Source organism: Eubalaena glacialis, chromosome X (assembly GCF_028564815.1).
Source record: "Eubalaena glacialis isolate mEubGla1 chromosome X, mEubGla1.1.hap2.+ XY, whole genome shotgun sequence".
Classification (NCBI taxonomy): domain Eukaryota; kingdom Metazoa; phylum Chordata; class Mammalia; order Artiodactyla; family Balaenidae; genus Eubalaena; species Eubalaena glacialis.
Window position 1 is genome coordinate 135,272,269 of NC_083736.1, and position 26,651 is coordinate 135,298,919.

The 26,651-nt window shown below is 42.9% G+C and overlaps 1 protein-coding gene across 1 annotated transcript in view; it reads left to right on the forward strand.

Moving 5' to 3' along the window:
• Positions 1-26,108, forward strand: part of PASD1 (PAS domain containing repressor 1) — a 49,892-nt gene extending 23,784 nt beyond the window's left edge. The window contains exons 5-13 of the mRNA XM_061178247.1: positions 5,295-5,367; positions 14,268-14,391; positions 16,997-17,115; positions 20,347-20,475; positions 21,276-21,458; positions 21,811-22,008; positions 22,359-22,624; positions 23,908-24,169; positions 25,983-26,108. Coding sequence (XP_061034230.1) covers positions 5,295-5,367; positions 14,268-14,391; positions 16,997-17,115; positions 20,347-20,475; positions 21,276-21,458; positions 21,811-22,008; positions 22,359-22,624; positions 23,908-24,169; positions 25,983-26,108 — 1,480 coding nt within the window. The remainder of the gene's footprint in view (positions 1-5,294; positions 5,368-14,267; positions 14,392-16,996; positions 17,116-20,346; positions 20,476-21,275; positions 21,459-21,810; positions 22,009-22,358; positions 22,625-23,907; positions 24,170-25,982) is intronic.
• Positions 26,109-26,651: the final 543 nt, after the last annotated feature.

The window sequence follows — 26,651 nt, forward strand, 5'->3', positions numbered from 1 at the left end:
TCTGTCCATAATCCTTTGTTTGCCTCAGTTAATCTTAAAATCTTATTTTGCAGAGAGGCAATTTTAGACTCCTGATAATATTGGGAAGCCTCAAAATACCAATCGAAATCAGCATTCCACTCAGTCCTGGAAAAGTTTTGAGCTACTATAGTCCAATTCAGTTTTAAGGAAATTAAGTTTGGGGATTTCAAAAGTTCCCCATCATGGCCATGGATTTTCTAAATTGCCTTTGGTCAGGTCAGTCCATTTAGTTAGAAATGTGCATGAGGAAGGACCAAAGGTTTTTCAACATAAAATGGGGCAGAGTTCCTGTCGGTGGGGGGTGCCCACAAAATACTTAGATAACTGGGACCCATTTCCTAGAGGTTTTTCCTCTAAAGAACAGTTTTCAAACAGCTTAAACAGCTTACAGCACAAATGGCTCAATGGCTCAGCTTGCAAGCGAATCCCAGCCAATCTTGAGGAAATAGCTTGGTTTTGGAGGAGCCACGCTGAAGGTTTTTTTAAAAGCCAGTCTCCAGAAGACAGCCCTTTCAAAGGAATAGGCTGAAGGCTGAACCGGCACAGTTTTATTTGAAGCAGCCCCTTCCCGATGGAATTGGGCCAAAAGCATTTTCAGCCAGCTTTGGTTGAAGCAATCTGATCTCATGATCAGACCTAATTGCCAAACGAATACTCGCGTACAGAACAAGGCCCTTACCAGAAAAATGAAACCTTAATGTAGATAGCGAATAAAGCCTGGAGAGCTTCAAGCGCAAAGAGGCTGTGAACCCAGATCCAGGAGAAAGACATACCTTCAAACTCCAGGGTTGGTGAGAAAAACAGTGAACAACAATGGGCTCAACGTAGGTACCACACCGGCTTGCTCACCAGTCCTGGAGCCGTTGTGAGTATTCTCTGGTCCCTGCAAGGGCAAGCAAAGTGTTGACCTGAGACAACTAGACAGCCAGATGTTTCTCCAGCAAAGATGCATTTGTTTAGGATCAACAGAGAATTGCAATTTGGGGTCTGCAACCATGGCTAGCCACTTAGAAACCCCTGCACGGCAAGGGAAGGAGAACCCTTTTATAGAGGGGAAAAGGGAGTTGGGGGGGCTACAGTAAACAAAGAGTCCCTGGCTTTTCTTTGGTTGAGTCCTTGCCAGGAAATAAAAGGAGTCTTTCTTCTTCCTGTTGTGCTCTGTTGTTGTCACAGGGCGTGAGTGCGCCCCCTTCTGGTCTCCCAGCTCTACTTAAATGACCTTTCTGTTTATTAATCTTTTACAGACCTTATACATTATTCACCTTATGGAGCTTTAGTTTCCTCATCTGTAAAGTGGGAATTAAAACAAAACACATACCACTGACTTACTTTAGGATGCAAAAAGATAATATGTGTAAGATAGCTACCACATGATAGGAGCTCAGTAAATGATGATATCTCCCCTGCCAGTCAGAGGTGAGATTGGTGGTGGGTAAGGAGTAGGGTTAGTTAACAGTTACCTTACGATAACTGAAGGTGATGGATGAGCACTCACTTCAAGTTATTGATTTTCTGAACTGATCAAAATCATCTCCTTTGCCTATCTGCCTTTGGATAAGGTTCCTGAAATAAACTAGTTCAGTCTTCGGATCATGTAAATCTATTAAGATGACATTTTCTAATGATTTCTTTACTGAAAGAAGCTATATTGAAAGAGAAGAAATATTTAAAAAGCAGAGTAGTTATTTTTCATTAGGGGGGATCAGTTTGTACATTCAGTCAAGGGGTATTGACAAGAGTGAATTGTATGCAGAGCCCTGTAGCCATAAAACACCCCTCTTCCTCCCTCCATCCCTGCCCAAAGGAGAGTACTGGTCTAGGTAGTGGATAGCAATATCAACTCTTGATCCCAGTCTGCTTACATGAGCACTGGAGAGTCTGCTTCTTGGCTCTGAAGGAATAAATGATAGCACATGCAGAATTCATCTCTGAGGAACACATTTTCTCGAGAAGAGAATTAAAATCATAAAAGAACCATTTTGAAGCAAATTACAGTATTATACGTCCTAAATCATATATTTAAGTGGAGAAGAAACTTAGAGGAATGGAGCGATCAAAGGGAGAATGGCTAATGAGGGCGTTTGAGAGGCTCATGTTGGACGGTACAGATTACCAAGCACTTTTTCCCAAACACTATTTTATCTTTACAAGACACCTAAAAGGTGTGTATTATGAGTCTCACTTTTAAACTGGGGCTCAGGGAAGTTAAGAGACTTGCTCTAGGTCTCACAGCTAGGAAGTGTCAGAGCTGAAGTTTGAGCCCAAGTGTGTGTGACCCCCAAATTCTCTCCATCTTCCATGGCAACTCTGACATAGTAGGCATGGGGGCTGGGAAAAACAGGAGGCCATTTCAGGCATGATCCCTAAGGAACCACTTAAGTGCATAGTGACTCCTGGGGACAGGTAGGCTCTGGAGATGCTAGTACTAATGCAGTTGCCAGGGATGGCTGAGATGCAGTTGGGCCTGAAGGAAAAAAGGATACGTACAACTTGACTCAAGATTTCACATTTCAGACATGGGGTGGTAATGGGTTTCCTCTGTGAGCCTACGGAGTAGCTTTCGTTAGAATAATCTTAAAAATTAGCTCCTTAAACTTTGGTCACAGCCTTTCTTCCATCGCTTCAGGTTAGATCATCTCGGCTGTAAATTAAACAAGCAGAGACATTTAGGATTATATTTTTACTGTCATCAGTTTCCTGACTCTGTGCCACAACTGTTCAAAACACACCTTAGTTTGTGCCTCATTGACGTATGAAAGGACAGTATTCATTGGGGCGTCTTTTTCATATTTACAGTTTCATTTATATAGCAAGTAGAAGTAGATGCTTTTCTGAGCCAAGAACAACCTTCCATTAAAGTAATTCAGCAGCGTTGACTACTTTACCAATGAATATCAAACCTTGGGGAAAAATTCAAAAAGTAAAAAACATTAAGGGCCCAATTTAAGACTAACATTTTGAGATTTTACATAATGAGACAGAGGTACTTTTCTTCGTAAAATTAGAAACTGTTCTTTTCATGTAAATATAGCTAGGAAAGTGTTCTTTGATCGTTTTCTTTCTTTTTGAAAATTAACTGGTGCAATTTGGAAAAGGAAAGTTCTGTTTGTATCTGTTCCTAACCAAAGACCAGCAATGGATGTGACTGCAAACCCTCTATTTTATACATGCATAGACTGGTTAGGTATGAAAGACTCCTCAATACTTTTCATTAACAATGTATGTGTTTATTGGTTATTTGTACATTCTGATTTTAAGTCAAATATTTGCCATCTATATTGACATATAGAGGAGTATGAAATGTAAATTCATGGAAGAATTTGGAAAACTTTGCTTTTCTTTATTTTGTATTTTCAGTATTCAAGCCAGTGGATTTAAAGCAAAACCTAACTGCCTCATAATGTTTTCTTGTCAAAGTTAGTGTCTTGTCCAGTAACACCCACTGCATCCTTTGATATAACACTGTTCAATAGAACATTTTGTGATGAAAGAAATGCTCTTTAATCTGTTCTGTTTAATACAGTAGCCACTGGCCACGTGTAGCTATGGAGCACTTAAAATATGTCTGCTGTGACTGAAAAACTAAATTTTAAATTTTATTTAATTTTGATTTTAATTTAGCCACATGTAGTTAGTGGGTACCATATTAGACATTCATTCACATGCTGTTTATCTCAGGCATAAAGGTATTTAGTATTTAGAAGTCAATATGGAGTCATTTAATTGCTCTTAAGGAACAGATGGAAGCCTCAGCTGGTCTTTGAAAATAATTGTGTCAAGCTGAGCAGGCCTGGGATGAGGGATGTGCAAATAGTTTAATGAACTAACTGGTCAGTTTGTTTATTCCTTTATGCACTCAGCACATATTCATGAAAACACCTAGTAAGTGCTCTTCACTGTGGTAGGTGCTGGGGATACAAGAGGTTCAAAGGAAGCGCACCGCCTTCAAGAAATACACCAGGTAGAAAAGGCAGACAGAAAGTAATAAAAAACTTTCATACAAATCAGAAGAGAGTTGAGAAAGAGGGAAAAGTCAAAGATAACTACCATACGACCCAGCAATCCCACTACTGGGCATATACCCTGAGAAAACCATAATTCAAAAAGAGTCATGTACCACAATGTTCATAGCAGCTCTATTTACAATAGCCAGGACATGGAAGCAACCTAAGTGTCCATTGACAGATGAATGGATAAAGAAGATGTGACACATATATACAATGGAATATTACTCAGCCATAAAAAGAAACAAAATTGAGTTATTTGTAGTGAGGTGGATGGACCTAGAGTCTGTCATACAGAGTGAAGTAAGTCAGAAAGAGAAAAACAAATATCGTATATTAACACATATATGTGGAATGTAGAAAAACAGTACAGACGAGCCGGTTTGCAAGGCAGAAATAGAGACACAGATGTAGAGAACAAACGTATGGATACCAAGGGGGGAAAGTGGCTGGGGGGGTGGTGGTGGGATGAATTGGGAGATTGGGATTGACATATATATACTAATATGTATAAAATAGATAACTAATACGAACCTGCTGTATAAAAAATAAAGAAATAAAATTCAAAACTTCAAAAAAATAAAAACTTCATTCTAATGAGGGTCCAGATGATTTACTTTATTATAGGTATGGTGCAGAACAACTTTCTCTGTAGGAAAAGCGACACGTCAAAGATTGATGATGTTATGTATTAAGAAAAATAAAACAGATTTTTTTTTCTTATTTGAACTGTTAAAAACCAAAATTTAACTGAGTAAATTTGAAAATCGAATTGGCTTTATTAGGCGATTCATGAATTGGGCAGCGTCCCATCTAGCAACGGGAAGAGTGCTCCAAGGGGTTGTACAGAATGGAAGGTTTTTATAGGAAGAGGGGTGGGGCCAGGGAGTTATTAGCAAAAGAAAAGAAAGGATTATTTTTAGGCCAGGACATCTTTTGGGGGAGAAAAGTAATGGCAAGGGTTTAATCCTGCAGGTTGCCTCTTCTTCCCTTGGGGGATAGAGAGGACCCATGTGACAGATTACTTAATTGGTGCTGACCAGGAAATTCCAGACCGTAATTAGGATTACATTTGTGGTGAAGGTTGAAACTGCAGTTAAGTTAGGTATTAAATCTGGGTTTGGTATCATGGACTTTAGCACAAGTGATGCCATTTTGGGCCTATGGTTTTTCTCTTTAACAGAACCTCATTTTTATTGTATTATAGAGAATTTAGATTTAAATGGCAAGTGAGATGTGTTTACCATCTCTCTTTTCACTTATTTATAGAAGCGTTCAAGGCCAAAGAAGACGTTCTAGAATGGAACTCCTGCATGCTGAACCTGATGCTCCTGCCTCAGAAGTACGTACACTGAGTACATAGAGTAAAAGCTTGGACCCTTATTCCCATAATGTTGATTCTTTAGTTAATGTGTATTGCCAAGGTAGGGGAAGAAAACAAATTTCCCTCTACGCTTCTGGGTTCTTGGCTGAGATGCCCCTGTAATAAAAAGACAGGATTAACGGGAGAAAAACAAACAGATGTTTAATAACATGTACATCTCCTTGTATACGTGGGAGAGATCCCGGAATACTGAATAACTCTTCAAAATGGCTCAAGCTACCAGCTTAAATGCCATTTTCAGCTAAAGATAAAAGAAGATGTTGGGGGCAGGGAGTCAGTTGTGGGGAAGCTTGTTAGGCAGATTTGAGTCCTGGCTTTCTGCATTGATAAGAGTTCCTAGAAATTTCGACTCATCCTTTTCTTCCCGGTGCAAAGAGGGAGACACACTTACAAATGGAAGTATCTCTTACAGTAGAGTAACTTCTGTTGGTTTTCAGAGCTTCTCCTCTGTCTGCTGTTTCTTAAACATAACCAGCTCAAAATAATCCTTATGCCAAGGAGGCATATTTTGGGGTGGCAAGTTCAGCTTCCCTTGTCCTACATAGGTTTTAATTTCAAGAAATATCCCATATGGGCATAGCACCTGAGCGGTGTTGCACAGTTGCCTTTTTGTAGCCATTTCTTATTGGGAGCCAGTAATGGCCATGCTTAGAATGATCCCTGTAGTAGCTTTAAAAAGAATTAAGCTGTGCTCTACGCCAGACATTGTTCAAGGTCTTTTTGACTTGTGAGTGCATTTCGAAATGAGAGGTTAGTGACCTGCCTGCTACTGTAGGCTATGTGAGTAGACTCATGAGATGGCAGAGTCATCTGCCCATTATGGGCAGAACCCAATTCCTAATTAATCTGGATTGTCCTCCATCCTTTCCTTTTCTTTTTTATAAACTTATTTATTTTATTTATTTATTTTTGGCTGCGTTGGGTCTTCGTTGCTGTGCACGGGCTTTTCTCTAGTTGTGGCGAGCCGAGGCTACTCTTCCTTGTGGTGCTCGGGCTTCTCATCGCGGTGGCTTCTCCTGTTGTGGAGCACAGGCTCTAGGCACGCGAGCTTCAGTAGTTGTGGCACGTGGGCTCAGTAGTTGTGGCTCGCGGGCTCTAGAGCGCAGGCTCAGTAGTTGTGGCGCATGGGCCTAGTTGCTCCGCAGCATGTGGGATCTACCCGGACCAGGGCTCAAACCCGTGTCCCCTGCGTCGGCAGGCGGATTCTTAACCACTGCGCCACCAGAGAAGTCCTGCCTCCATCTTTTTCTTAAGCCATTAAATGTATCATCCAATTATCCATTCACCAGACGTTCCTCTAGAGAATCCTATAGGGATACACATTAATAGAAATATGAAACCTAGTTCTGCCCTCAATGATCTAAATTCTAGTCTGGGAGGTAAGATCAAACTGCAAGAAAAATAGATATAGAAGAACAGAAAAAGCATCCTAGGAAACCTTCCCAATGGATAGTCTTTCACCTTACCTGTCACTCCATGGGTGCATGTAACATAGCTGCTAGGCTGGTTCGCTGCGGTGGTGACAGTACTACAGAGAGAAAAGATGACCTAGACATCAGAAGATAAGGGTTCAATTCCTGATTCAGCCATTTGCCAATTATGTGACTGGGGGAATGTTATTTTACCATGGAGAGCCTCAGTTTCATTATCTGTAAAATAGGAGTGGTAATAATCTCTGCCAGGCTAGCTCATAAGGATATATGATAATGCTCAAAGGAACCTCATTTATTAACATATTGTCTGTATTCATGCAATAGAATGAAACTTCTGTGAGAGCAAGGGTACTCTTGTTCATCAGCATATCACCAAATACCTTGAACAGGGCTGGCCACACATAGTAGGTGCTCATAATAAACATTAGATGCACAAATGAATATTGTATGTTAAAGCACTATTATTTTTATAGCACTCTTTAAATGTCTGGTAAAGGGATTTCAAGAGGAGTATCAACAGGTTGGATGTGTAGACTCTCACTTTGGTTTTCAGGCTTCCATGTGATTTTGCTTGAAAGGATTTTCATGTTCTGTGGACTATGCAGGTATTTAAGTTCTTCTGTAACATGGAGATGCTGTGAACACATATTTTCAATATGAAGTGCTGATTTTTCTATTGTATTTTCCAGCTCTTGCTCATTCAACAAGCTACTTCTGTGTAGATAAAACTTTCTCCCTTCTGAAGACGTACCTCTGCTTAACCTAGCATTCTGTTCAAGACAGTAGGAAACAGTGAGGAAATTAGGTAGAAGAAGGTTAATTTAAATAGAGCAGTGCTCTGTTTACACACAAACTAATTTTCAGCTATGCTAGGAATAAAGGCCAAGGCATCCATATAGCTCTGGCCATCAGTCTGACATCTACACGGCTGACAGCCGGACTTCATCAGTCAGTCAACAGATATTTACCCAGGATCTGTAGTGTGCTATGTGTGAAGAATCCATTCCTTCAACTTAATGTTCTGAGGAAAGTTGGATTAAAAAAATTCTCACTTTATAAAATTTATAAAACCTAAGTAATTTTAACATTGAAAGATAAGTTTTTTAAAAGAAATTCATAATCTTATCACAATGGCACAGTTGCTATTTAATTTTGCTAATTTCCATTCAGTATCAGTCTACCATCGCATCTGTTTTTTACTTAGTTATAATGATAGCTTGCCTGCTACTCCATTCCCTTTGGCTTTCACTTATCACTAAATTCTACCTTTGTACAGTCCCAAATTTAATCATTTCAGTAACTGTACAATATACTATGGAATTGGGGGACTTCTGTTTCCAATCAAGATGGAGTGACAGGGACCAGATTGACTTTCCTGCCCAAAACAGCCAAAAATAAAAGACAAAAATATATGAAATAACAGTTTTCAAGATAATGGACATCAGGCAACAAAGGACAGGGACTCTGAAGAGATGGGAAACGAATCAAATGAGCCCTACAATTGCCCTAGCTTATACCTAGCGAGTTTCCAGGCCATGTAGCCAAGAGGGAGAACACACAGGGATCCCAGTGGAATTCCTGAGCTGAGGAGATTGACATGAGACTAGGTAGTCTAAAGTTGCTAGCAGAGTACCAGAGGGGAGAGGGCTGCATGGGTAGAGGATGCCAAGGATCTGTGAGGAGAAAGAACCACCCAAGAGGATTAGAGGGAACAGTGCCAGCATTCATACAGGGCTGGTGGTACTTCCTGTTTCTACCAGCCACACTGGAAATCCTCGTAATACTCAGGACATGAGGTATAAAAGTACACAGAAAGGTCTTGCCTTAGTTATAGGGAAAAATTAGCCCTAGGCTAACTATTACTCTGGTTCTGACTATCAAATCATTAAGGCAAGACCAAAGGGATCAAATCAAGTAATTTAGCTACATTCCAGAACAAAGATGAAGAATGTTTATAGGAATGCAAAATTATCCAATACCCCCAGAAGGTAAAATTAACAATATTTGGCATTCAGTCAAAGGTTACCAGGCATTCAAAAAAAGCAATAATAATATGTAACTCTTACTGAAGAGAAAGCCCAATCAATAGGAACTCACCCAGATCAAACACAGGTTTTAGAATTAGTGGACAGGAATATTAACATATGTGTTGCGTATGTTCAAAATTTTAAGTAGAGACGTGGAAGATGGGGAAAAATCTCAAGTTGAAATTTGAGCAATGAAAACAACACCAGATGGGACTGATGGCAGATTAAACATTGCAGATTTAGTAGATTGGGGGATTTAAAGACAAAGCAATAGAAATTCTCCAAAATTAAACACAAAGAGAAAAAAGTTTTAAAAGAACAAGAAAAAAGAAAAGAGCATCAATTAGCTGTTAGAAACTCTTCAAGTGGCCAAATATATGTGTAAATGGAGTCTCCAAAGTGTAGAGGGAAGCACAGAAATATTTGAAATAATAATGGCCAGAGAATTGTCCATATTTGATAAAAGCTATAAACCCAGAGATTCAAGGATCTCAACTAAACCTAAGCAAAAGAAACACGAAGAAAACCACACAAAGCATACACTGACCCCTGCCAGGGATCATCATATTTTGATCTGTCAGCTGTTACTATGGACAATGCCGTATTCAAAAAAGGCAGGTTCTGTTGAGAACAGCTGTTAACTGGCAAGGAGTTGAGAACAAGGCAATGTATTGAGAACAAAGTTCTTTCCACAGAACCACCACCTCACCATTTGAACAGCAGTGGCTTTAAGTAGTAGCATCAATGCCAATCCAAAGCAAATTCTTCCTAATTGACTCTGTCCCAAATACTTTATTTTAAATGATGAGTTTAGGTGACTCGTGTTGCCAGCTTCTGACATTCTGTCATCCATCCCTGGAGATCTGTTGTTCCTGGACTGTGTTGCACTACGCAGGCATTTTGGCAAAATTGGAGCTTGTACATTATCAGGTTGCTTTTTCACTCAAATCCATTGTGCCTGGAGCTGGTAGACTGTTCTTTAGGAGGAGCTGGCTTTGAGCACGTACCAGGGGCTGGGTGGGGCAGGGGAGCCATAGTATATATCAGACTCAGAAGCCCTCTGCCCAAGCTGATTATGTGTTAATGAGGAGGACAGGACAAACCTGAGTTAGGGAGCAATCATGAAAGCATCTTCCATTGATTTTACACCTACTGTGTGCTAAGCACTTAATCATGTGTTCATCCAACAGATACTTATTGTATCCAGAAAGTGGTCTAAGAAGGTCAGCCCTAACTCAATCTAGGGGTGTGGGGAGTGGGGGGTGACATGGTACTTAGGATTAAGTTTTACTGAGGACTTACGTGTCAAGCATTGGGCTAGGTGCTTGACCCCCACAATAACTCTATGAGGCATTATTATTCCAGTTTTACAGATGGTGAATCTTGGATTCTTGCTATTGAAAAACTTGCCCAAAGTTACATAATAAGTGGCAGAGCCCAGATTAAAACCAAGGCCTGTCTGGTCCCAATATCTATGCTCTTCCTACACAGGGAAGCATCTGCCTTCAAATCAAAGCTCTTTGTTTTCTCATATTGTCCTATTCTTTGTTTTATGACTTCCTTTTTTTTATATTTTTGAACATTTTAAACATACCTATTTTTAAAGGCCATTTTAGATTCATTTATTAATTCATTGACCAAATATTTATTCAACACCTACTTTGTAACATACACTGTTTTAGGTGAGGGGAGTAGATACATCAGTTAACAAAACTGAAAAATTCCTGTTCTAGAGGAGCTTACATTCCAACAGGAGGAGATAGACTTAGATAAACAAGATAAGTATGGCAAATAAACAAATCATATATTAGAAGGTGAGAAGAGCTATTGAAGAAAGTAGAGCAGGAAGCGAAGGATTGGAAATGCAACAGATGGGGGAGTGCAGTGTTAAGTATGAGCAAAGATTGAAGGCGGTGAGAAAGCTAGCCGTGAAGATATCTGGGGGAAAATTCGAGAAGAGGGAAAACCAGTGCAAGGCCTTGAGGTGGAAGCGTGCCTGGTATTTAGAGGACTAGCTGGAGCAGAGTGAGCAAAAGTGAGAGTAGGTACGGATGAAGTCAGAGATGTCATGGCAATCGGGTCAAGTAGGGCCTTGGAAGCCATTGTATGGATTTTGGATTTTACTCTAAATGAAATGGGGAGCCATTGGAGAGTTATGAGCAGAAGAATGATGTGATATGTTTGGTTTATTAAAAAGAGTCACTATGTTGAGAATAGGCTGTGGGGAGCAGAGGCAAGAGTGGAAGCTGGGAGCCTAGTTAGGGGGTTATCTCAGCAATCCAAGTGAGAGATGATGACGATGGCTTGCACCAGGGTAGTAACAGTGGAAATTGTGAGAAGTGGTCTCTTTGTAGATATATTTTGAAGATAGAGCCCTTGGATTTGCTGACATCGGATGAAATGTGTGAGAAAGAGAGAAGTTAGGGATGACTTTAAGGTGCTTGACCTGAGCAACTGGAAGGATGGTATTGCATTAACTTTGAAAACTGTGGGAAGAATTTGCAGGCTTAGGAGTGTTTGTTGGGAGGTGTAATACAGGGTCTCAGTTTTGAAAATGTTTGAGAAGCCTACTACATAGTTAATTGGAAATGCAGAGCTGGCCTGGAGATAAGGATATGGGAATCATCAACATGGATGGTCTTAAAGCTAAAAGCTTGGATGAAGTGACCAAGGGAGTAAGTAAAGATAGAGATAAGGACGAAGGACTAAGCTTGGAGCACCCCCAACGTTAAGAGATCAGAGAGAAGAGAAGGACTCAGCCATGGAGACTTGAGAGGGAGAGACCAGTGAGGCAAGAGGTAAGCCAAGTGAAGAAAGTATTTCCAGGAGGAGGGAATGATGACAGTGCCAAACACTGCTGATAGATTAGGTAGGTTGATGACTCAGAAGTGACCATTAGATTTAGGACCTGGAAGCCATTGCTGACTTTGAGAAAAGTTTTGGTGGAGTGTAGATGGGGGCAGGGAGATAACATCTGATTGAGTACGTTTAAGAGAGGATAGTGGAACTGGAGATGTTGAGGACTTCCCTTTGAGAAGTTTTGCTGTCAAGGGAATCACATAAACAGGGCAGTAGGTGGAGAAGAGGTGGGATCCAGAGAGAATTTGTAAAATTTATTTTTATCTTGTTTTGGCTTAGTTTTATTTTATTTATTTATTTTTTGGCCACACTGTGTGGCCTGTGGGATCCTAGTTCCCCGACCAGGAATCGATCCCGGTCCCTCGGCAGTGAAAGCACCAAGTCCTAACCACTGCACCACCAGGGAATTCTCCAGAGAGAATTTTTTTTACCCCATTTTTAAAGAAAATTTATTTTATTGCCATAAGAGTCATAACATGAGATCTACCCTCTTAACAAATTTTTAAGTATACATTATTATTGACTATAGGTACAATGTTGTCCAGTAGACCTCTACTCTCTAGAGCTTATTCATCGTGCTTTTGATCATTCCTATGACTTTTAATTTATTTCTGTCCTTTTTTTTTTTTTAAAGGAGTGCATTTGTAAAATTCTGTTCTATTTTACCTAGGGTTTTTCCCATGGCTATTCAATCTGTCATCTTGACTGGAAGCCCTATGGCACTTTTTTTTTTCCAAAAAGTAAAATGCAAGCATCTCTTAAAAATTAGGCAGAGCACTTTTGACATTAAGCTGATCAAGGGGAAAATGTGAAAATTGGAGGACATACTTCTGGAGTGCCACCCCCGCAATGTACACTCCTTTCTAGGTCACAGGAGCATCAGGTATTGGAGGCTGCATTGGAAGCCTGCTCTGTGTCTAGCCTCAAAGGCCATGCTTCTCTTTAAAATCCTTTAGTGTATTGTTCATGGAAACTGTTACGGAGTAAAAGTGAATCCAAAACTCCTCTTGAACTTGTAAAAGCTTATTGATTGCCTCCCTGCCCCCATGTATGCATGTTCATTTCATCTTTCTTTTTAGCTTCTAGCTGCCTCTCTTGAAAGACTGTCTTCAGGCCTTCGTCCTAATTGTATTTTAAACTGGAATCTTTTAGCTTTCAAAATAGTTTCTTTGCTTTGTTTTTTCCCAAGCCATTTACTATTACTGCACATGATTCCATCAGTTGAGATCATTTAAACTCACTGCATTTATATTGATGGGCTAAAAATTATGAAGGCACAAAAATGGACATCTTAACACCCAAGTATATACATTTCTATTGAAAATCATCCAGGAAGCAAGGAGCTAGTGATTAAATTGACATATGGCTATGATAAAGAGCAGAAGCAAGAAGACAGAGAAAGAGAGGTCATATCCTATCTCAATGAATACCACCCCAGCAGAATATCTTTCTAAATAATGAAAAGATTGCCACATCCCCAGAAACATATTGCTTATTTTGAAGAGTACAAAACACAGTGTACTTGAACAGTGAAGTTGCACAATTTCCTGAAGTTCAAACGCTGGGATTTGATCTGGATGAAAGTGCTCCGACAAACAGCTTCCTTAAGGAAAAATGAGCATGAGTCTATGTCTTAATCCAGTCCCAAACAAACAAACACACAAACAAACAATTCTTTGGCAGAGATGTACAAGATTTCACTGATAAACCAGGTACTTAAATTTCATATGAGCAGTGAGCCCCAGCCTATTCAGAAAGGATCCAGTTGTTATGGAAATGGAAGTGCATCACTAAATGGGAATATAATGTATATGGTTTAAAGCAACAAATGGCTTAAATTGAGGTACCAGGGTTAGGGAAAGTGGTGCTGAGTTTGAAGTCACTGGATTACGTCACTCACTCTGCTCCTAACTTGCTGTATGACCTTCTCCTCTTTGACACTATCAAATGGGGAAGTTGCACTAGAAGCTCCCCAGGGCCACTTCCATCTCTCTGCTACTATATATTAAAGGTATTTTTGCTACTAATACTTTCAACTTTAATTTGTGTAAAAAACATGAAGTGGTTAAACAGCCCCCAATCATCCTCTCCTTTCTCTAAGCCTAGCCTGTACGTGCAGGACCTCTAGAAAAATGGCCCCATCAGTGGGGGTAGTTCTCCTACAGCCTTCCCACTTCTCTGAACCGGCATGCTACCAACACCTCTGCAGTGCATATATATATATATAGCCACGGCCTTTGGTTGGCACACATTTTTCTTATGCTTGTGCTTTTAGCACATCTATACCGTATGTCTCTTCTGAGTTTTGACGTTGGATAGCATGTGGCACCCATAATCTTTGCTTGTTGTTATCTTCCAGCAATTTTTTTCAAGTACGTGTTTCATGATGGTTTTGTGTTAGGTATTCAATTTATGGAAACAATGTTAGAAGTGAAGTGAAACGCATCAGAGTTTGTGTTCTGCCAGTTTCTTGTTGTTTTATATATCTTTGTCGCCAAATTGAAATGTCATCTTCTCCGTCCCCTTTGGAAATTCCTAGGGTCAAGTTGATATTGTAATGGTTGACAAGTATGGACGACAAAAATCTGTTCGTGTCATTAAAAGAAAGTCTGTTACATCTTATGACTCCACATCCACCTTGGAAACCATACCTGAATCGCCAGGTGGGTACATTTGGACATTTGGATGAGGACTCTCAGAAGAAAAATAGTGGCCTACAGAGTAGTTACAGTTTTTCAAATGAAGATAATGTTCTATTTGTAATGGTGTGAAATTGCAAGAGTGATTTCTAACTTTATTCATCTTCTGTAAATTTTTTGAGGTGATGATTTGAGAGCAGTGAAAATGAATATCTTATCAATGGTTCAAGTGCTTGGGAATGGTATTATTCTCTCCCACTTAATTTTTTAAAGTTTTTATTGAAATATAATATGTGGAATCTAAAAAAATGATACAAATTAACTTATTTACAAAACAGAAATAGACTCACAGACATAGAAAACAAACTTATGGTTACCAAAGGGGACTGGGGGGAGAGAGAAATTAGGAGTATGGGATTAACTGATAAGACACCACTATATATAAAATAGATAAATAACAAGGACCTACTGTATAGCACTGGGAACTATACTCAATATCTTGCAATAACCTATAATGGAAAAGAATCTGTATATATACGTATACATATAACTGAATCACTTTGCTTTACACCTGAAACTAACAAAACATTGTAAATCTCCCATTTAATATTAATCTAAAGATTGGTGCTAGATCTCAGTCCTAGGAGGAGTAGCATCTTATCTTCTCATACTTGTGCAGCCTTTTCTGCTATGGCATAGTAGTTGCAGTCCAAAGAAACCTCTTGTTTTTTAAAAACTGTACTATAAAAAGAATTGTTAGTAAAGGACGAAGTGATAGTCTCTCAAAAACAGTGATACTTACTACAGGAGTTTCAGTATTAAAGACATTTCATAAATATAATTGTATAAAAAATACAAACCTTAAAGCAGTGGTGGATACATAATGCAAATCATGTCCTCCAATTAGCTGACCTTATCGTACTTGTATTGTGGAATGTCCACATATAGAAGTAATGCTTCTATTTTTGAAATATTCTAGTTAACAATTCTTCCATTATTGTTGTCAATCTCAAAGCTTTGTTTAAAAAATCCTTTCAAAACAAAACGGGAACAAAGTCCATGAACCCATGATTGTGATTTCAAAAATGTATAAGAGCAATTTACTTTACACACAGTAAAATCCACTCTTTGGGGTGTGCAGTTCTTGACAAAGGCAAAGAGTCATACATCCATCACCACAGTACCAAACAGAACAATTATGTCACCCCCCAAATTCCTTTGTGCTGCCTCTTTGAACTCAAACTCTGTCCCCCATCCTCTGGCAACCATTGATCTGCATTCCATCCCTGCTTTCCTTTTATCAGAATGTCATGTAAATGGAATCATACAATGCCTAGCCTTTTTTGGTCTGGCTTTGTTAAAAAAATAAATTTAAGATTCATACATGTGTGAATCAATGGTTCATTCCTTTTTTCTTGCTGAGTAGTACTTAATCTTATGAATGCACCACAGTGTTTTCTGTGTGTGTGTGTGTGTGTGTGTGTGTGTGTGTGTGTGTGTGTGTGTGTTTTAACTCATTCATCTGAAGAAGGACATCTGGGTTGTTTCCAAGTTTTTGGTGATTATAAATAAAGCTACCGTAAACATTTGCATAGAGGTTTTTTGTGTGCCTATATATTTTTAATTCATTTGGGTAAATTCCTGGGAGTGGGACTACTGGGTCATATGGGAAGTGTGTATGAAGAGAACTGACAAACTCTTTTCTGAAATGACTCTATAATTTTGCATTATTCAAATAATGTTCTCCACTTTGCTTTTTGTGGCTGCCAAAGGAAAGTCATGTCACAACACCTCCAAGAACGCTTCAGGCACTCCCAAGATCCCACATTCTGGGGAACCTAGTTTTACAGAAGTGATTTATGAGTAGGTTTGATTTGGTTTTATCAGTTGGAAGGTACCAAATTCCAGAAGCAGAGCCAAAAGAACTTTTATAAAGAAAAGACACAACACGAATGGGTTGGGTGCCCGCTTATGCTTGGATGGATGGAGGTAAAGTGAGACATTCCCTTCTTTTACTTCATTTTCAAATATGAACAGATTTTTTTTAACAAATTTTTTTAAATTAATTAATTAATTTATTTTTGGCTGTGCTGGGTCTTCGTTGCTGCACGTGGGCTTTCTCTAGTTGTGGCGAGCGGGGGCTACTCTTCGTTGTGCACGGGCTTCTCACTGCGGTGGCTTCTCTTGTGTGGATGGAGCACAGGCTCTACGTGCACAGGCTTCAGTGGTTGCAGCACGTGGGCTCAGTAGTTGTGGCACACAGGCTCAGTAGTTGTGGCTCGTGGGCTCTAGAGCTCAGGCTCAGTAGTTGTGGCACACGGGCTTAGTTGCTCTGCGGCACGTGGGATCTTCCCGGACCAGGGCTCGAACCCATGTCCCTTGCATTGGCAGGCGGGTTCTTAACCACTGCGCCACCAGGGAAGTCCCTCAAATATGAACAGATTTTTAATTAGTGTTCTGTATTACTCCTGGTACCTGGCACACCTAATCATTAATATGGAATAAAACTGGACTTTCCTGTTTTTATAATTTATAACAGGAAATAAACAGAGATATCTGTGTAATCTGTTTGATAGTGTTAGTACTTTTGCTTTTTTCATCATGAATTCCACTGTCTTTTCTTCCTCAGCAACATCATCTTTGCAGAGCTTTGAATTCGAACCTGAGGTGGGACATGTGGAGCAGATGGACCAGATGGGTGAGATGGAGCAGGTGGATGAGAAGGAAGAGGTGGAAGAGGTGGACCAGGTATTCTGCTCTGCGGTAGTTATTTCCACTATTTTATCTTCCAGGTCACTTATCCGTTCTTCTGCCTCAGTTATTCTGCTATTGATCCCTTCTAGAGAATTTTTAATTTCATCTATTGTGTTGTTCATCATTGTTTGTTTGCTCTTTAATTCTTCTAGGTCCTTGTTAAATGTTTATTGTGTTTCTCCATTCTATTTCCAAGATTTTGGATCATCTTTACTATCATTACTCTGAATTATTTTTCAGGTAGATTGCCTGTTTCCGTTCTGTTTGTTTGGTCTGGTAGGTTTTTACTTTGCTCCTTCATCTGCTGTGTATTTCTCTGTCTTCTCATTTTGCTTAACTTACTGTGTTTGCGGTCTCCTTTTCGCAGGCTGCAGGTTCGTAATTCCTATTGTTTTTGGTGTCTGCTCCCAGTGGGTAAGGTTGATTCAGTGGGTTGTGTAGGCTTCCTGGTGGAGGGGACTGATGCCTGTGTTCTTGTGGATGAGGCTGGATCTTGTCTTTCTGGTGGGCAGGACCACGTCCAGTGGTGTGTTTTGGGTTGTCTGTGACCTTAGTGTGATTTTAAGGTCAGCCTCTGTGCTAATGGGTGGGGTTGTGTTCCTGTCTTGCTGGTTGTTTGGCATAGGGTGTCCAGCACTGTAGCTTGCTGGCTGTTGAGTGGAACTGGTCTTAGCGTTGAGATGGAGATGTCTGGGAGAGCTTTCGCCGTTTGATATTATGTGGGGCCGGGAGGTCTCTGGTGGACCAATGTCCTGAACTCGGCTCTCCCACCTCAGAGTCTCAGGCCTGACACCCGGCCGGAGCACCAAGACCCTGTGAGCCACATGGCTCAGAAGAAAAGGGAGAAAAAAAAAGAGAGAAGGAAAAAAAATTAAGTTATTAATATAAAAAATAAAAAAATTATTAAAAATAGAAAAAAGAAAGAAAGAAAGAAGAGAGCAACCAAACCAAAAAACAAATCCACTAATCATAACAAGCGCTAAAATCTATACTGAAAAAAAAAAAAAAACGGACAGCCAGAACCCTAGGACAAATGGCTAAAGCAAAGCTTTTGGGAAGTCTGAGGTCTTCTGCCAGCATTCAGTCAGTGTTCCGTAGGAATTTTTCCACATGTAGATGTGTTTTTGATGTATTTGTAAGGAGGAAGGTGATCTCCACGTCTTACTCCTCTGCCATCTTGAAGGTCCCTCGTTTGTTTTTTGATGTTGAATTGTATCAGTTCTTTGTATATTTTGGATATTAACCCCTTACCAGATATATCTTTTGCAAATATTTTCTCCCGTTTGGTAGGTGGCCTTTTCATTTTGTTGATAGTTTCCTTTGCAGTGCAAAGGCTTTTTAGTTTGATGTAGTCCCATTGGTTTACTTTTCCTTTTGTTTCCCTTGCCTGGGGAGACATATCAAAAAAAATATTACTAAAGACTGATGTCAAAGAGCATACTGCCTACGTTTTCTTCCAGAAGTTTTATGGTTTCAGGCCTTACATTTAACTCTTTAATCCATTTTGAATTTATTTTTATGCAAGTTGTGAAATTCTTTGGTGCGTTGCTGTACAGTTTTCCCAATACCATTTATTGAAGAGAATGTTTTCTCTCTTGTATATTCTTGCCAACTTTGTTGTAGATTAATTGCCCATATGAGTGTGGGTCCATTTCAGAGCTCTGTATTCTGTTCCATTGATCTATATATCTGTTTTTGTGCCAGTACTATTCTGTTTTGATTACAGTAGCTTTGTAGTGTAGTCTAAAGTCAGGGAGCATGATACCTCCAGCTTTGTTCCTATTTCTCAAGATTATCTTGGCTCTTCAGCATCTTTTGTGTTTTCATACAAATTTTAGAATGATTCTACTTCTGTGAAAATGTCATTGGTATTTTGATAGAGATTACATTGAATCTGTACATTGCCTTGGGTAATATGGTCATTTTAACAACATTAATTCTTCCTATCCGTGAGTACAGTATAGCTTTCCACCTATTCATGGCATCTTCAGTTGTTTTCACCAGTATCTTATAGTTTTCAGAGTATAGGTCTTTAACCTCCTTAGGTTTATTCCTAGGTATTTTATTCTTTTTGATGCAGTTGTAAATGGGATTATTTCATTAATTTCTCTTTCTGATAGTTTGTTGTTAATGTATACAAATGCAACAGATTTCTGTATATTAATTTTGTACCCTCAACTTTACCAAATTCATTTATAAGTTCTGGTCGTTTTTTGGTGATGTCTTTAGACTAGGTCCTGACAGGGCAGTCTGTGGGGCTACGGTGGTCCTGGAGCTGGTGTCTGCCTGCCAGTGGGCAGGGCTGGGGCCCGGGGGGCTTGAGGCTAGTGCCAGCTCCTGGTGGGCAGGTCCATATCCTGAGCCCCCTGGTGGATGGGGTCAGGTCTCGGGGTAGCTGGGAGCTCAGGTGGTCCTAAGGCAGCCAGCCTGCTGGTGGTTGGGTCTGAGTCCCTATCCGGCTATTGGTTTGGCCTGAGGCGTCCCAGAAGTGACACCTATAGACTGTTGGGCCAGGGCTAGGCTGGGTCCTGGGGCTAATAAGCTAGAGGGAGGCCTCCAAAATGGCTCTTGCCAGCACCAGTGTCCTTGTGCCAGAACGAGCTCCCCCCCCATGGCTGCCACCAGTTTCTGTGTCCCCAGAGTGACCTACGTTTGCCTGCTGCCTCTCTGGGAGATTCTCCAAGATCAGCAGGTGGGTCTGACCCAGGCTCCTATCCAATTACTGCTTCTGCCCTGGGTATCAGAGTGTGTGAGAGTTTGTGTGCATCCTTTAAGAGTGGAATCCCTATTTCCTATGCCCCCTGGCTCTCCTGAAAGTAAGCCCCACTGGCCTTCAAAGCCAAATCTTCTGGGAGCTCATCTTCCCAGGGCAGGACCCCCAGCCTGGGGAGTCTGATGTGGGGCTCAGACCTCTCACTCCTTGGGGAGAACCTTTGCAATTGTAATTATCCTCCTGTCTGTGGGTCACCCACCCTGGGGGTATGGGTCTTGACTATCCTGTGACTCCATCCCTGCCACCCATCTCTTTATGGTTCCTTCTTTATATATGTAGCTGTAGAAGATCTTTTCTGCTGGTCTTCAAGTCTTCTGATCAACAGTTGCTCTGTAGACAGTTGTAATTTTGGTGTGCCCATGGCAGAAGGTGAGCTCAGTGTCTTCCTACTCTGCCATCTTGGACACTCCTCTGACCCTTCCTTTCTGTTTCCTGTCTCTGATCTGTTTTAGGCCCCTGTTACCTCTACCTTGAATTACCTCTACAGCCTCCTAACTAGCTTCTCTCTGACTCTAAACTTACTTCCTCCTGTCAGTTCATCTTCCACACAGCTGCCAGAAGGCATGTTGTACAACATTGATGTGAGCATGTTACTTCCCCAATCAGATTTGTGTTTTAGAACACTCCTCCTGGCAGCAGTGCAAGGTGGCTGATGAATAAAATTCAAGTTCCCCGGCCACCTAAATGTGTATGGTTTGCACAAGGCTCTTTTCCTGGCTTCCCTTCCACGTGTGATTTGCCTCATCCCTCCTTTCCAGCCAATCCGAAGCATTAGTTTGTCCCCCAACACATTCTCTAATTTTATCAACCTGTACATTTGCTTATTTCCAGATCTGAGGCTGGTACTCAAGTTAGAATTAGATTTCTAGGGCCAAGCAGAGAGTATTCCACCAAGTACTATGGTTGTATATGGACAGTACCTACTTGATCGGGGATTGTGAAAATCGGATCTGTGAATTCTGTACAGTGCTTAGACGAGTGCCTGGAATAAAGGAAGTGCCAGTTGAGCATGCTTCTTCTTCCTGCATTGCTAGCAGAGGCATCGATAGGTGTTTCCCCATGTCTCATTTGTGATCTGACCTGCTTCACTCTGACTCTTTCACTAAGGACTTTGGGAAGGTTACTTCATGTCTCTGGGCCAATTCCACAGCTTTATGTTTAGGGGGAAAATTAGACTAAATGATCCCCATAATCCATTTCTGATATAGAATTTCTGGATTCCCTAACCATTTCTTTAAACTTTCTAGTAGTGAATGAAATCAGGGTTGGAGTGTCATTTTTCTCATTCTCAGTCTTTCAAAACTTGGAAATAAAGCAATATGGTAGAATTTGGAGAACCCAATGGCCCTGTATATGAACCATAAGTGATTCCTTCCCACAGTCACTACACCCACCACCATCCATCACATGGTACATCAACAGACGGGAGATGGAGCTGATGAAGAAGTTCCGGAAGCAGCTGGAGAAGATGACGCAGATGCTGCAGGGTGAGATCCGGAACCAGAGCCACGTGCTGGAAATGTTGAAGGAGCAGCTCCAGGCAATGCAGGATTCCAAGTTCCAGGTCAAAGGCCAGTTCTATGTAAGTGGCGGAAGGGAGAGGAGAAAGGGACCTTGACAGTCTTAAAGGAGTTAGTCAATAGGGCCTGCTAATAGTAACAGCTGCTGCCTCCAGGGCAGCATGGGACATCTGGAATGATCTTCAGCAGGGACTTTTGGCTTTGCCCCTTTTCTCTTGGCTGCAAGAGCTGAGATGGGCCCAGCCAGGCCCTGGCAGTGGCAGATGTGGCTCATGTACAGCCAAGGCTTCCTGTGGGCTGGCCTGTAGGCAGTCTTGCTCCATGACCAGCATGTCTTGTGCCCTAAGGAAAGCTGTGGCCCCTGAATAAGACCTCTGTGGTACTGTGTCCTTACAGATGCAGCCGTCTACCTCACGCCACATTCACAGTCCTGAGCCCCAGTCTTTGGAGCCAGTGCCCAAGAAACAACGCATTGAGCCGATGAACAGGTCCTTCCCGGACCTCAGGGAGGCCAAGCATTTCTGTGGATCATGTTCATCCCAGTCCTTCCAATTCCCCGAGGAGCTTGAGGAGCCCTGTGATGCCTTTTCCCAGGTATGGAAAGCCTGTTTCATCTGTGTAGCTGAAAGGGGATTTCATTTTCATGAAAATGTGGGCTCAGCTGTTTCTCCTTGAGGAGCCAGTGGCTACCCAGTTGGCTGCAATTCGTTTGCCTGAGATAAAAAAATATCCTGGCCAACCAGACCTGGACACACACGCACATGTGCGTGTACATATGTGCTGCACCGCAGCTTCTCACAGCTGGGAGCACGACTGCAGCTCGTGCCCGAACAAGCAGACAGTCACCCAGAGAGGCGGCACTGCTGTTGTCTTCCACCTTGGGAGAATGGAGTGTTCGTGTTCCATTTCTGAGAGGCTCTGTTATCTCTTTTCTTTTGACGCAGCAGCCCGCTCAGGAGCTGGTGCAATGCCCGCCACAGCAGGAGAGGCTGCAGGAGCAGTCACAGCAGCATCATGTTACTGTGGAGAACCCTGTGCTGCAAATACTCCTGCCAAGCCAACCTGGCCTCTCCTTGCCCCTCAGTGATAACACCCATATGTTTATGCCGACCCAGCCCACCACGGCTCCTGTCCACTTAGTAGCTGAGCAACAGCTCTTCGGCGACGATCATGGTGAAAGCCTTGGGGGCCAGGAAGACAGGAGTCATAGGTAAGAAGTGCACGGAATGGTAATAAGGGCTGAGGTCACTGCTTTCCCCTCGTGGCTGGACACCATACCTGAAACCGTGGGTGACTTGCCCACGGGCACCAAAAGTCCCCTCATCCCAAGCAACATACTCCCACTCATCCTGCTCTGTGGCCGCTGAACCCCGCCTCCGCAGGCATGGTGCATAGCCGAGCATGCCTTGATGGAACAGAGGCACCTCCGTGAAAATAAGAGGACCAGATCAGGAAGTCTCCAAGCTAGGGAGTTAGCATGCCACTCTTGAAGTCACTTGACTTCACCCACCCAAGCCCAGTCTCACAGCACAGGGTGTCTATGGTAAAGTCTTGAGTGTCCCAGGTGAATGACTCCTGGCTTCTAGCTTCCTTCTTCCACTTCCCTGGGATCCGGTGGTCACAGTAGACCAGGTGAAGGGGTCTCCAGGGCACTGACGATCTCTCTGGGGGAAGCAGGTGTGGAAGAGTTGCTAGATTGCCATTGGATGCCGAAAGAGCCAAGAACACAGAAGGACCAAGTCCTGGGAGGCAGTATGAGCACACAAACACATTTTCTGCTCAGGGATAAAATGTTTGGTCCCAAATGCCAGAGAAAGAAGGTTCTGCTCAGCAATGAAGGGTTCTGTAGCACATTCTTGGCACCCAGTAACTATTTTTGAATGAATGCCAGTTCTCTGAGCGGGTCTCCCAGAGCTCTCTGGGTCTTCTTCCGGGCGTTCCTTTAGGATCAGTGTCCCTGACATGTGGGGTGGGTTAGTGCCATGTTTCCCACTGGCCTGATCATCCGAATCAACCTGAAGAGGTTGTTGACAGTACAGATTCAGAGTTTGGGATGACGCTCAGAAATCTCTGTTTATCACATGACCCCCAGGTTTAGGGTGATAGAGGGAGCCCTGGACTTAGAGAAGGAAAACAGACCTTGCAAGCTCCTCTTGGCCATGAGCTCCTTCAGCGACCAAGGGCAAGTTCCTGAATTTGGGGTAGGTGAAGCGACACAAGGCCACAGAGGTTACCATCGTGGAAGAACCAGGACTGTCCAAGTAACAGAAATAAAACCACTTGATATAAATGACTAATTTTTCTTAATGTTTACATTCGCTTTACTTTGGCAAATTGAGACTTACTCGGGCCAAAGTGAGAGTCCAAGCAAATGAATCCTGATTGAGCCACTCAAAGCAAATGTCCCTTGAGCACCCAGTAATGAGCAAGACAGTGTCTCCTGGGCCATCGTTTCTAGACCCGTGTCACTGTAACGTGTTTCTTCTCCTACAGTTTTCTTCCTGAGGACCAGCAGGGGCCCTGCCTGGGTCCAGTGGTCCTGGCACGTAACCCCAGCTCTGAGATGATTTCTCCTACCATCATCCCTCAGTATCAGATAAGTTCTGACTCAAACGTAGTCACGCTGCAGATCCCAGAGGATTACATCCAACTTTGGCAACAGCCAGAAGACCCAGAGCATCACCTTTACCTCCAAGTTAATACTTGGCCTTCCAGTGAGCAGGCCGCCCTGCAGGACCAAGTTACCTGGGTCCAGGTATACACCCCCTTCTCCTCTGCCCCCTGGCCCAGGTCAGGAAGTTCTGCACCGAGGCTGGACCCTTCCCCATATGTTCCGTGTGTGAAATCCACACTTCAAAGCTCAAAGAAATCTGAGGGTGAGGGTGGGTACCCACATGGGGTAGCAGTCACGGCTGAGCAAAAAGATTCCCTCGGCTTCCGTGAAAAAGTGAGCTGTCCTCAGTGATATTAAAGGCGATCTAATTTGGAAACCTCTCACAAATATGTTTCCTGGGCAAAATGAGTCCTGCCATATGCTGAGCTCAATGCCCCAGCCCAGACCGCTTTCTGAACTTCTGGATCTTTAGTTGTGCTACAAAATCCAAGGCCTGGTGTGGCATGTTTCCTTGTACTGATAGTAAACCAGGAGTCCTTCCACTGAATGAATGTGCAAGGTATCCATCCACGGGGTGCCCCGTATTTGGCAGGGCAGACCCCACCTTGGGGACCATCTGTCTTGGCTGTGTTGCTAGGGCAGTGGCGGGAGCTGGTCCAGATGGCAGTCACATAGCAGGTTTTACTTCCCAGGTACACTCCCAGCAGGCCCCTTGGGGACCACAAACTCTCAATCTGACTAACAGCATTTACAAAGGGTGCTTGGATTCTGGCTTTAGAAATCTTAATAGAACTTACTTAACCTCTTTTAAAAAAAAAAACAAAAACTAACAACAAGAAAAAAAATCCAGTAAACTAAGGCAGAATGAAGGGGTTTGGATGTTTTAAATGGCTATGATTAACTTCACATAGACCCCTTGACCAGCTGGGCCACCAGCCCTCCAGAAAGTTGGCCCATTAGAGGGACTGCCCACACGAAGACATCAGATGGTCAGTGGATCCTGTGGTTCAGTTACCAAGCCAGGCTCTGGTGAGAGCCTTCCTCATGCCTGCTCTCAAGGCACTTACCCTCTGGATGGGCCCTGAGAGGCAGAGCAAGCTGAGCAGATGTCCCAGGGAAGTGGGGAAGGGAGGACCCCGCAAGGTTGCACAGATGGGAGAATGCAGTGGACCAGCCAAAGGTAGGACTGTGTCGGAGGCTCCCTGTCCACGAGACTTCAGGGGCTCCCCACACCCTGCCCTGGTTCGTCTTCTCCACGCTCTGGACCCTCCCTCTCACCGGGTCCCCAGACACCTTTGGCTTTCTGCCCATAGCGCAGCCCTGCTCCTTCTGTCTCCTCTACCTTCTCCTCCACCCTCTTGAGTTCCACTTGTTGAAATCTTATATCACCTTCAAAACCCAGCCCAAGGGGTCCCTCTTTCTCCAGCAGAAAAGATTCGCACAGCCCAGTCCTTGGAACACCATCTGTGTGTCTGTCCCGCCTCCCCTGTCCACAGCCCAGAGTGGGTTGTTACCTCTCCCTGTCTCATTGCTCAAGTGAGCCTGGCAGCTGCCAGTCAGGCTCAGTGTGGAAGTCACCTAGCCTGAGCAGAGTGGTGAGGGCCAAAGGTAGGGGCAGGGAGAGACCTTCTAAGTCCTCGGCTGGCCGTGGCTGGTAGGGAACTAGACCGGGAGGGCCAGACACGGGGCCCAGTCGCCTTAGGCATTCAGACAAGTTTGGGAGAGCCCAGGACTGCTTCTGCTGGTCTTTAAGGCAAGATGCCATTGGGAGAGAGAAACAGCGGTGATCCCATTTCCTCAGCTCCAACTTCTACCAGCACTTTGCAGGCTTGTGTTCCAAAGACTCGCTTCTCACTGGCTTGCTGACTCGGACTAAAGGGATTCTCCCACCGCTGCAAAATGGACCCAGGAACTCTAGCAAAGGACTCCACTTTGTCCCCCTTTTTCCCAGCAGGCACCAGCCCCTGAGGCAGAAGTCCAGGGCTCTTCAGGTCTACAGACTTCCCAAGACCACGTGGAATATGAGCCAGACCAAATCTGCTACTTCATGTCTGCAGTGCAGTCCGACTTGCACGAGTAGCAGCACCACGTGTATTTTCCTCTCTAGCCTCGAGAGAAGAGCGGGAGACAAGCTGATGAGGCCTGCATGACCAGGGGACCTCCAAGGCTCACAGAGTCCCCTGGAGTAAGGGGTAAGGGGTGGGGTGGATCGTTCATTTTCTTTCCTGAGAAGTTCTTTTTGTAATTGTTAGTTGAGCACAACCTGTTTCTTTGAAGTCGTGCTGCGGAGGCAGCCTGTGATCCCTAGCGTGCGCTGCCCAGCCTCGCAGACGCCGATTCTACCATGGGCAGGCAGGCTGCGGAGTCTACTCAGGGTAGAATAGCCTTTTTCTGACAAGAAGTATTTTCCAGTATGGTTTGCAATCTAGTAGAAGCTGTTCCATATCAGGCTGTGAAAATTCCGAGGCCTTGGCCTTGACAATCAAGGCCGGCACCTCCTCCACAGTCAAGCTGGGGAAACGCATGGGGAACCGCATGGGGAACAGCAACCCAACTGTGGGAAGCTGAAACCAGGTCAAAAGTTTTGTGCTAAAGTAATCACAGCTTTGCTGCTTAATAAAAA